The sequence below is a fragment of the Octopus bimaculoides genome, chromosome 12 (genome assembly GCF_046866305.1).
Source record: "Octopus bimaculoides isolate indiv1 chromosome 12, ASM4686630v1, whole genome shotgun sequence".
Lineage (NCBI taxonomy): Eukaryota > Metazoa > Mollusca > Cephalopoda > Octopoda > Octopodidae > Octopus > Octopus bimaculoides.
In genome coordinates, this window is record NC_142939.1 from 62466563 (window position 1) to 62478058 (window position 11496).

An 11496-nucleotide genomic window follows, 5' to 3' on the forward strand; every position below is an offset into this window, starting at 1 on the left:
GTGTTTAAAAAACTCACTATGTATTGGAGGGAGGTAAAAATCATGCCAACAGCAGAAGCACTTTGGCCTCATTAAGCCTTGTCAATGACATGTTCTCACTGCCAAAAACATTCCTAGACAAGATGTGTCACCTTTAGTATATAAGAACAGTGTATTTGCTTATATATTATAAGTAATGTATTCGCAGTCATTTTACCAGCTGAGTGAACATGTATATTATTGAGATAAGTAGCAGAGTTAAGGACATATTTCTTAGGGTTGATATGATCAACAAAAGACCTTGACAAAAGATTGAGAATTGCAAAAAAGCAAAATAAAAGAAACTCCAAGAAAAAAAAAAAATGCAATAATTAGAAAATCAATGAATTATAAGAGTCTTATTTAATATAAACAGATTTATTTTACATCCATTATTTTTACCTTGGAAACATCATGTTTTACCTTTTAGTTTTTAGACAAATTGTTTTTATGGCTGAATGTTGTTGTTTTTTTCTACCACTAACAACTTATCTCTGAAGTAGGAAAATAAACCAAGGCAGAGAGCTGTCTGCCACCCTGGAGAGAACACTATAGCTGTTGTAAGATTTGAACTCACTATTTATATATAAATATACGTGTGTGTGTATAAATGTGTGTATGTAAATATTTATGTGTCTGTGTGTGACTATATGTACATAGATACATGTTTGTATGTATTTAGTAAACTTACCACCCAAAAGAGACTAAATTATTCAAAGAATTTAATGCCTTTAGTCTGTTTATATGGTGTCTGGAGGAAGCATGTAGTGCTGTGCCCCTAACCTTTTTAAGACACCTTTAGGGTCCTTGAGTTTGGTGATGTTCAATTTCATTAAACTAGTTGGAAGGGAGACCATTGCAAGAAGAATGTTTCAGAGAGACCTGGGGCATGAATTAGCCACTGTCTATTTAGTAAAGGGTTTGATGATTAAATCAATGATAGATATAAGAAGGACAGAGAGAGGTGAGCACACATAGTTGGTATTGCTTCAAGTTTAGAAGAGCAGAAGCTGTGGCAGAAAGAGACCAGAGCGCAACAGAAGGAGGTCATTTCAGGAAGTTTGAAGACAAATAGTTTTAACTTAACTTAAAAGTGAAGCCATTATATGTATGCATGCAGGGATGCAGAGATAACAAACTAGTTAATAAGTAAATATTTTGGAAAATATATAAAAATTCAAATCCAAAATAATAATTTTATCAGTAAATATTGCTGAAAATAACAAATAATTTCGTTGTTAGTGGATAAGCCATAAGAATATATTTTATGAAAGTTTCTGGAGAGAGAGTACAAAAAAAAAAAAAAATTAAGAATTTAAAAAAAAAAATAACATTATTGTTTGGTATTTTTCTTTATGTGTTCTTTGGAAATGAAAATAATGCAATGCATTTTTGTAAAAAACACAGAATTAAAACAAAATTAATATACACTAATAATCTTATTGCAACACAATAAAATGGCCCTTACACATTATTATTGTTAACAGAAACAGTAAAACATTGAAGCACCATGCAGTGGAAAATATACATATATATAAGTGTGTGTGTATATATATATATATATATAGTTATATATGTATCACTTCTACGACTGAAGAAATTTTTCTTTTATATAGGATGTCAACGAGAAGTTAGTAGATAGTTCGTCATTGCTTTACCGTTACTGATGCAGCTGTTGTTGAATGCAATGGTCTTTGAAGAAGCTGTAGTGTTTGTTTCCTTCTGCATGATAAAGCTGAATGAACTTGCCACAGGTTAAAGAGTCCTTAACCGAATAGTAACTTAACAACGATTGTGAGTATATTTAAGCCAATCAGTGGAACTGAAAAAGAAAAGTAAGAATATAAAACCATTGATGATAAACTGAAAAATAAATTTTTGAGAAAAAAAATCTGTTCTGTAACAGAAAACAGTTTAAAAGTAATTTTAATTTCAATATTTCCTTTCAAAATGCTTTAATTTCAAATTTGGAGAGGGAAAAAAATAAATAAATAAAACAGCCAAATGCATTTTTAGCAGGCATGGCTCTATGATCGTGGTGGTGGTTGGTTAAGAAGCTCACTTAGCAACAGTATGGTTTTGGGTTCAGTCCCATTGCACAGTATCTGAGGCAAGTGTGTTCAACTATAGACCTGGACCAAACAATGACTTATGAGTGCATTTGTTAGACGGATACTGTGTGGAAACCCTAATGTGCACGTGTGTGTGTGTGTGTGTGTGTGTCTGTGTGTGTGTGTGTGTGTATGTGTGCATGAGAGTTTGTATACTTGTGTGTCTTTTTGTTTGTCCATCATCACCATTTGATAACCAGTTTTGGTTTGTTTATTTCCCTGTAACTTAGAGGTAGAGTAAGTACCAGATTTTAAAGAATTAAAAATAACGAGAGTAATTTTAATTCCAAGAATTTCTTTCATTCATCAACATTATAATTATAAATAGTTATAATAAAAATAATAATGGAGAAGAAAAACTGAAAGTAACACTTACTTTTCATCACTGTTCGTATTGCTCTCACAAGGTTAATTAGTTGCGCTTTTATGCCTGGTTGTTCACCGAAACCTCTTTGTTCTGCTGTACCCCAACCAACTGAAAGACGAAACAGCCAAGACAAAATGTTATCAATATCTTATGTGAGACAGCCTTGATAAAATACGATATCAGTAAAGAACTGTGGTAAAATCAATCAACTACACCTTCTTCTGCCAATGATGTTAGAAATGAAAAACATGTAATGACTAAGAAATCAGACAAAATATCGTGATATCTAGTTATCTCCCTTTACTCCTTACCATGTATAGCTTTACAGCTCAGCATCTAATGATATAATTTCAAGTTTCATTTAACTCTTGTTCAATTTGAATACTCTCTTATGTTATTAACAGTGAGATGTAAGGCAAAGGAGACTGGCATAGACAGTAAAGAGTTAAGCGATTCTATACATAGAATCTAATTTGGTGATATATATATATATATATATAAATTCAGAAGAGTGGTACAACAAGGCACCAATATTAACTGGAAAATAGCAATCGATATAATTACGACGCTATTGTATAGCTTCACTGCGTGTATACTGGCAAAAATGCGTGTGTGCAACACACATGAAAAATTTGTCTTACCTGTAGGAAGAACATTCGAAAATGGACAACCCAGATTAAGGATAATGCAGGACCGGTTTCAGACTCTTCAAATACGTTTCACAACGTAAATCTGATCAGTCTTCATCAGCTGCATTGACCTAGACATTATTTCAAATGTTGCCACATCAATGCCAAGTATACTCGCCCGAACTTCCAGCCGTTAACAGAACTGAGAACAGTGAAGAAGTTATAAATGAAATATATTTCAATACAAATGTATTAATTTCCAGCAAAATAAAGCCCTATAAGGGTATATATATATATCTAAATAAATATATACATATATATTACAACAAAATTTTAAATAGAGTTATCCAAGGTTTCGCACCCACAAAGCCAAAGACTTGTGGACAGCTTGTCAGACTCTATATAAATACAACATTTTAAAGTATCTTCGTCGCAGACGTGAGGAAACGCTCAGAACAAGAGGAATCCGAAAAAACGTTAATGAGAACGGGTTATTCCCCCTTAATCAGAAGAAGGAAAATAACTTTTATAGACTCGGAGAGGCCTAACGTGCAAACGTAAGTAACGCTTGAAGTGGGTACATTTAGAAAACACTTCTTTACGTCTGTTTAATGCGCCAGGTTTCTTATATAGTCCTTAAGACTTTTGGTTCTGATCGCGATGCAGATCTTGCAACAGCCACTTCCATTAGTATATAATTTAATCTCTCCGTTTGTCGTTAGGCCTCTCCGAGTCTCCAGAAAATTTTGTTGTAATAATTACTACTCTATTTTTTAGAGTGTGCTTCTTTCTGATATATGCTTTTTTTTATTAACTATATATATAGAGATAGATTATATATATATCGTTGCCAGTGCCGCTGAACTGGCACCCGTGCAGGTGGCACGTAAAAGACACCATTTTGAGCGTGGCCGTTGCCAGTACCGTCTGACTGGCCTTCGTGCCGGTGGCACGTAAAAGCACCCACTACACTCTCGGAGTGGTTGGCGTTAGGAAAGGCATCCAGCTGTAGAAACTCTGCCAAATCAGATTGGAGCCTGGTGTAACCACCTGGTTCACCAGTCCTCAGCCAAATCGTCCAACCCATGCTAGCATGGAAAGCGGACGTTAAACGATGATGATGATATAATATATATATATATGTATATATATATAATAATATGTAGATTATATATATATATATATATATATATATATATATATATATATATATACAATATATATCATCATCGTTTAACGTCCGCTTTCCATGCTAGCATGAGTTGGACGATTTGGCTGAGGACTGGTGAAACCGGATGGCAACACCAGCCTCCAATCTGATTTGGCAGAGTTTCTACAGCTGGATGCCCTTCTTAACGCTAACCACTCAGAGAGTGTAGTGGGTGCTTTTACGTGTCACCCGCACGAAGGCCAGTCAGGCAGTACTGGCAACGGCCACGCTCAAAATGGTGTATTTTATGTGCCACCTGCACAAGAGCCAGTCCAGGGGCACTGGCAATGATCTCGCTCGAAAATCCTATGAAGGCCAGTCAGGCAGTACTGGCAACGGCCACGCTCAGATGGTGTATTTTATGTGCCACCCGCACAAGAGCCAGTCCAAATGCATATACATACAGTTACACTTTCTCCATGAGAGTAGATAATTTTTTTTTTCCACTACGTATTTGTAGCAGTTCAAATTTTACGATGATAGTACATACATTTTTCATTCCACAACGCATTTCATAAGTTTGTCCCAGTACAATGAACTCATACTTTGAATGCTTAAAATTCTTAAAAAATGAAACTATTTTACAAATCATAATATTTATTTCTTATTTACTGTTCATACAACATTTTGATGAACATCTATTCTAATTCAATATATATAATGAAAGAAAGATGCCCTTTCTTTCATTATATATATAAATACATATGCACACAACATAACTTTGGTTTGAAGCTATAATAGGAGACACTTTACCAAGGTGCCATGCAGTGAGACTGAACCTGAAATCTTGTGGTCACCAAGCAAACCTCTTAACCACACGGTCATGCCATAGATGAAAATATTAAATGTGTTTGTCTCTAGATATGATAATATTCCACTCCTACTTGGCTTTCAATACCAAAAGCAAAATGGCAAAGTACCAAGTATAAAGCATAGTCTTGCATTTGTTCCAAACCTCTGCATCTTGAGTTCTAATTCCCCTTGAGATCAACTTAGCTTTTCAACTTCTTGCAGTTATAAAATATCAGTCAAAAATGATAGATTGACAGAGTTGTGAGACCATCAGATGAAATTTTTTGCAGTGTCTATTCCAGCTCTTTGCACATTTTGTTGCCTAGTTTAATACCATCAGTTGATTCTTAGCTACTTTCAGCAGAGTTTACTCTGTTGCCAACATTCAATTCTGGTTTCCAATTTAAAGACACCTTCCTCCTACTAGCCTCTAGAAAAGATAAAGTGTCTTACTACATGCATTTTGACAATCAATGTCGCACCTAAGGCCAGAAGTTGTTGTTTACATATCAGCAGTGTAGTTGGGAGTGGGGCAAGGGGTCAGTCAGCCCCAGGCAACACTTTAATGTGAGCAGTGCTTTTGGGTCTGCTGTATAAGACTGGGTAGGAGCTGGGAGTGCACAGAAAATGCAAGGGTTGCTCTGCTACGCCAGTTTTATACCCTGTACCTGACTACCATGATGTTTTCTAATTACTGTTAACCAATTAGAGTACACTAGGGTAGCACAATGAGATGGCTTGTGTTGGCACTGACATTAATCTTTAGTTCAGCATGCATCCATTCAAAACTGATAATTGATAGACTTGTGTAAATTTAAATGAGCAAACAACCAAATTAGCTGAGAATAAGGACAACAAGCTGTTTCTAAAGCGGTCAGCTTTAGATGGGGACCATTTTGCTTCAATAAGAGGCAAAAGCTTTGTATATGTGAATTTGAAGAAACAATTTAGATAAAAAATATGAGCAGCAACAGGAATTTTGTTCAGGTTCTTTACATTCAGAAATAGAATCCTGCCAATGATAACTTTCTTTCATCCAGGGTTGATAAAATCGTCGGAATTGGCGGAATAGTTAGAGTTCTGGACAAGATATTGGTAGTATCTGTTTTGGTTGTGTGCACAGACAGGTGTGAAAAACTTGTCTGTGTCATGCCGACAAGATGGTGCCTGGAGCACGCACACACACACAGAGGAAAGCAACAGGAAAGCGTTTTTGCATACTTCAATCGAGAAAATTATCGGGTATCGTTCGTTGATCAGAAGGCTCAGGAAGAAGAAATTGTTTTTAAATACCGAAGCTGTGGTTTTAGTTTCTTGTCAGCCAATACACACACACATACATACATACATACATACATATATATATATATATATATATATATATATATATACCACGTCACAACATGACTATTTTATATAAGGGAATTTAGAATTTCACGTGTTTGTGTGTCTGCAAATGTATAAATCTAATAACTTTCTAGCACTACATAAAAGTTGAGATTATTGCTAATGCTATCGGAAAAAGGCATACACTGCTATGCCACCTTTTAAACTATACAAATGTACGTATGTAAGCAATTATTATAAATTCAATTCTCTTCATGTACATACATATCCAAGTTGATAATTTTTACAGGTACTGGTCTAAATGAATGTGAAACATTTCGACAGACAAGTCAAAAATATATCGACATCAAATATTTTTATAGTTTAATGGAATTCACCCTGGAAAAGCATATAGATATTTACGTGTAAACGTTATTGATGCATTAAGCTTTCCGAGAGTGGTTCCAAGATATGGTTTCGATTACTGGTTAAATCTATTTACGCTGTTGATAACGTTGAGGAATACATAAACAACACAGCATCTCTTTTCTTCTTCCTTATTTCGTCCAAGGGCCAAACAAACTAGATACTTGCTCGCACATTCCTCAGAGATAAATGAGAGACAATAAACAATAAATTTATGGGCTAAATTAAAATCGGTTAAGATAGAGAGATATCATATAAAACTTACTTTTGGAAAGAAATCTTTCCTCATGGAGGATACAGATCGCATTAAGACAAAGTAACGTGGCTTCTAAAAGAGAATATAAAGTAAAAGCCATGTTGGCAACGGAAGTGGAAAACACTATGGCAAATATGATATAGTTTTCTGATTAAAAATATTCCACCCAATTTTATATAAATATAAGTTATATTTTGATAAATTCCATGAGATATAAATTTAATTCAAAACCATTAAATTAGTTACATAGAAATCGTGAGGAATAGTAATAATGAAACAGTAATGATTTGCAGTATTGTTCAAATAATTGTTTATGATGCAGAATATTTTGAAAGGATAGCTCTTTTTGTATCGACACCGTCTTAAAGAACAACAACATGATAAACATCTTCTTGATTACTTACCTATGTTTATGAAATAATTGTAATAACATTCAATATGACTGATAAATTGATTTCAGATTTATGGGAAGATATCGTACGTTCAAGTGTGTCTAATATAGACAGTAGCTGTAACCTACAAAGTATAGTTGATCATATACAACAATCACATTCATTTACCGATGTAATTCATCAAATTTCAAACGAGCTTAAGTCATGCACTTGCCGCCCATTGTGTAAGTTAAACCTCTTTGTTGTATTTATTCAGTTATGTCCCGAAATATTTTTTGAATGTAATCACCAAGAAGAAATGCCAGCAAGTTCCACAAAAAATACATTTTCTGAAGACAACGATGTGAAATTCCTACAAAAGATTGTTATGCATGCGTATGTTGAAGAATTTAGAGACCGCGAGATTTACGAATACACTGCAGATGATTTCCCTAATGCCGTTACGAGAGCAAATTTGGTGTTTAAATCATTCACTCTTCTTCTTCAAAATCAAAACGCTTCCAAACGGATTTTCTGTAGAAACGAATCTCTTGACTTAGTTGCTTTGTTGTGCAGTTTAGCAGCTTCTCACGCCGAACCTGGTCCGTGGACGAGCGAAACTACTGTTGTTGCAGCGAACAATATTATCAATGCCTTTGCAAAATTCTACTCTTGTCGAAATTCTCAGGAACTTCTCCTTTTAGCCAATGAACATGGCTTTACAAACCCCGAAGATTCATGGCACTCGAAGTCAATTTTCCGCAAAATATTAAATTTAAACCAATCTCGCCTGCGTAAGGAAAACTGGAATAAAAATCCCTTTGCAAAAGCTGCTTTCTGTTGGTGTTTGGGGAACGTAAAACACCCGTAAAACACCCACATCTCAGTTTTTATTTAGACCATGTTTTGACTCCAGTGCTTTTGTTTGTTGATGACTTTATAAGTGAACATAAACTGACTGGTATAAAATACTTGAATTACATCATTGATAATGTAAGCAAAGAAGAACTACGATGGTACAACAGAGATGCTGTCATCTTTGATGCTTTAAAGCATCAGCTGTTCACTCAGGAAGAAAGTGTATTGGAAACTACATTGTCTTCTCTGCTCTCTATTCTTTCGATTCTAGAAAAACCTCCTTCCAAACTAGAAAATATAAGCTATAACCGTTATGATGAAATATTTACCTCAGTCCTGTACAACGCACAAATAGAAAACCAGCTATCATTTCGGCGTGTGTATACTAGTTATATTCCTAAATTCATTCACCTTATGGGAATGACTGTTGTTCGACACACGAAACAATTCCTGCAACTTGTAGAATCTTATTTAGAAATTTATGATGGGCCACACGAAGTTGCTCGGTTAAATGTACTTGCTAGTCTCAAAAGTTTCATTAAAGTTTCATGGCCAAGAATACAACACCATAATGATAAATTGGTAAAAATACTACTCAGGCTTGTCTATGATGTGGCTGTTGAGGACGTTTATGTAATTCCTAATGATGTGAAAGAGAAAGTAATCAGTGAAGTTGTAGAGATTTTAGGTATTTTAAGAATGCTGAATAAAGAACGAGTGGAGAATCTTTTGCATGCTGTCAGCGGAAAATTGAATATTCCTGCATTTCAAGAGGCTGTGGAATCTGTCTTGAATATTTGTATTTGATCAAACATTATAAATTCTTTTTGTTTTTGCATTTATAAATGTTGTTTATAAATGTTTATAAAACTTATGGAAGGAGCATCACCCACCATGTGTGTGTAGGATTATATATACATACATACACATATATGTTTGTGAGATGTGAAGGTTGCAGTCTACAAGCAGTGTTGTCTCTTCTGCTCACAATTCATCTATTTGCTTTGTGCCTTTGTAAACATCTGTAATAAGAAATCCTTTACTTCAAAAACACATGAGGGTCATCAAAAGAAAAAGATATCCAGCTGTAAAACAATATATGCAAGCATGAAAAAGAAACAGACATAAGACAGATAAAGAGAGAGAAGGGAGGAATTGAATCTAAAAAAAAGAAAGATTAATGGTGGCCCATGTCAAAATCTCAAGCAACAACAGGTCCCAAAAATAAAATGAGAGCAGAAATGTAAAGAAACACCTCGAGGCTTATGAAAACTTACCAATAACTAATTTTCAACAGATGCAATGAATTTGTGTTAGTGACCAATTCATAGAAGTTAGAGATGGAAATCTCAGTATCTCAAGTACTTAATGAAAAGTGATTACAACAGGTTTTGTGTTTTCATGTATATACGTATATATATGTGTGTGTGTGTGAGTGTATGTGCATTCATAAAAGGTTTGTTCAGTACTTTTTCTCCTCGTACAGTCTGACACATGGCCATTCTTCTTCCCAAAAACCATGCATCCAAAAACCTTAATCACACAGGTGTTAGACTGCAGGACTCAATACTCATGTTAATCTTGTAATTTTTCATTTGCATTTTATAAAAATGTATTCAAAAGTGGCAAGTGTGTTATCTCATTATCACCAACTTCTCTTTTGAGCAACCTTCAAATAATACTTGTTGAGGCAAAGGACCACAGGTTTTCTATCTTCATTTAATGCTATAACCCTTTTCACTATAATATCTCAGGAAAGGAAAAATCTGACTGCTTGTCTTTGCCAAAGAAGGTGGTAGAAGCAAGATTCATGATGGAATTGGCTGACAGTAGGGTTTATTCACAGGCATAATCTTGTACTGAGATGATATGGAGATTTGGGAAGAATTCTTAGTAGATATTTAGGTGCTTTTCTTGCATCTCATACATTTGATCACTCATTCAAACATACATAACACATTACAAACTAATATAGGCAATTTAAGGCCAAAGATTTTGATTCTTAATCACTGGACTTTGAGTTGAGATTCTTCAGAGAAAGAAAGGCTAAACTGCCATTTTAGCATGAGAAATTGATCTGGGTTAGGATTTAGGTTTAGGGCTCAGGGTTAGGTTTGGTCTTCATCTTAAAGTGTAAATGGTCAGGTAGACTGCACACTAAAGTAACACTGGCTAAAAAGTGCTTCTTTATTAATTGATTCTAGCGATGAGTATTTACTTGTTCTATGAACTGGACAGTTTACACATTGAAAAATGAATTAGTGTGTGTAAGTGGCTGAGATATATAACATAATGTAAAATAATAACAAATCAGTTTAATTTTTGTACAAAGTCAGCAAGCTTTAAGAGGAAGGGCAAATAGATTACATTGACTCCGGAGATGTGTAACATAATGTAATCCTCAGGAAAGAATCAGTGTGACAAAGTGTATGGTAACGTTTAAGTTTTAAAATAAACTCAATCCACCCTACCGGATCCTACAAAGTTTCCATCAACCCAATTTCACTCACAAGGCTTGGGTTGATATGACACCATCATAAAAAAAAAATTGCTAAAGATGTCATGCAGTGGGATCGAACCTGGCTGATCATGAATGCGCTGTGGACTTCTTAACACTTCAACCATACTATTGATGAAAATGTATATTCACGTAAATACACCCGTAAAGGGAGTTAACTCTAACATTTTAATTTGCCCACTTCTACTCTACTGCGTTTCTCAACATTTTATTATCGAAATCCATTTTAACAAATTATTAATTCTCTTTCATCCTACCTTAAAAAAAAAAATAATCAAATAAAAATTAAAATTTCTGAAAATTTAATAAAATTAATATCTGATACTTTTCGTGGATAAAACCTCCTCGGTTTTGTCTGCTGTAAATGTTTTTATGTTGCCTATAATTTAGTGTATAACATGTACGTATGAGTGTACGTGTGGGTGTGCTGATGTTTACATTCCAAGTATCTTTGCATAACATTGTTTTAAGAGACAATGTCATGTTTACATCCCATATCAACAATATCTGCAATACAGTAACAGTTTCAATACGAGAAGGCCAGTAAAATAATAATAATAACAATAATTTTAATTTTTGTACAAGGCTAGCAAACTTTAAGAGGAGGGGCAAGT

At 34.4% G+C, this 11496-nt stretch overlaps 2 protein-coding genes across 2 annotated transcripts; one reads left to right on the forward strand and one right to left on the reverse strand.

Annotated features, from left to right (window-relative positions):
• Positions 1 to 377: 377 nt before the first annotated feature.
• Positions 378 to 7448, reverse strand: LOC106873230 (immediate early response 3-interacting protein 1). The gene is made up of 3 exons (XM_014920502.3): positions 7145 to 7448; positions 2506 to 2604; positions 378 to 1840 (listed from the first exon to the last, which is right to left on the reverse strand). The coding sequence occupies exons 1-3, from the start codon at positions 7233 to 7235 to the stop codon at positions 1785 to 1787; spliced, it is 246 nt and encodes an 81-aa protein (XP_014775988.1). The 5' UTR covers positions 7236 to 7448; the 3' UTR covers positions 378 to 1784.
• Positions 7449 to 7487: 39 nt separating this feature from the next.
• Positions 7488 to 11193, forward strand: LOC149133119 (TELO2-interacting protein 2-like). The gene is given in 2 exon segments (XM_089361191.1): positions 7488 to 8356; positions 8359 to 11193. Coding segments are annotated over 2 exon segments (1596 nt in total). The 5' UTR covers positions 7488 to 7573; the 3' UTR covers positions 9172 to 11193.
• The last annotated feature ends 303 nt before the right edge of the window (positions 11194 to 11496 follow it).

Coding starts and splice junctions, on each gene's coding strand:
- LOC106873230 (XM_014920502.3), bottom strand. CDS start 7,235: ATGGCTTTTACTTTATATTCTCTTTTAGAAGCCACGTTACTTTGTCTT. Junction 2,605..7,144: donor GGAAAGATTTCTTTCCAAAA/GTAAGTTTTATA, acceptor TTCGTCTTTCAG/TTGGTTGGGGTACAGCAGAA. Junction 1,841..2,505: donor AATACGAACAGTGATGAAAA/GTAAGTGTTACT, acceptor TTTCTTTTTCAG/TTCCACTGATTGGCTTAAAT.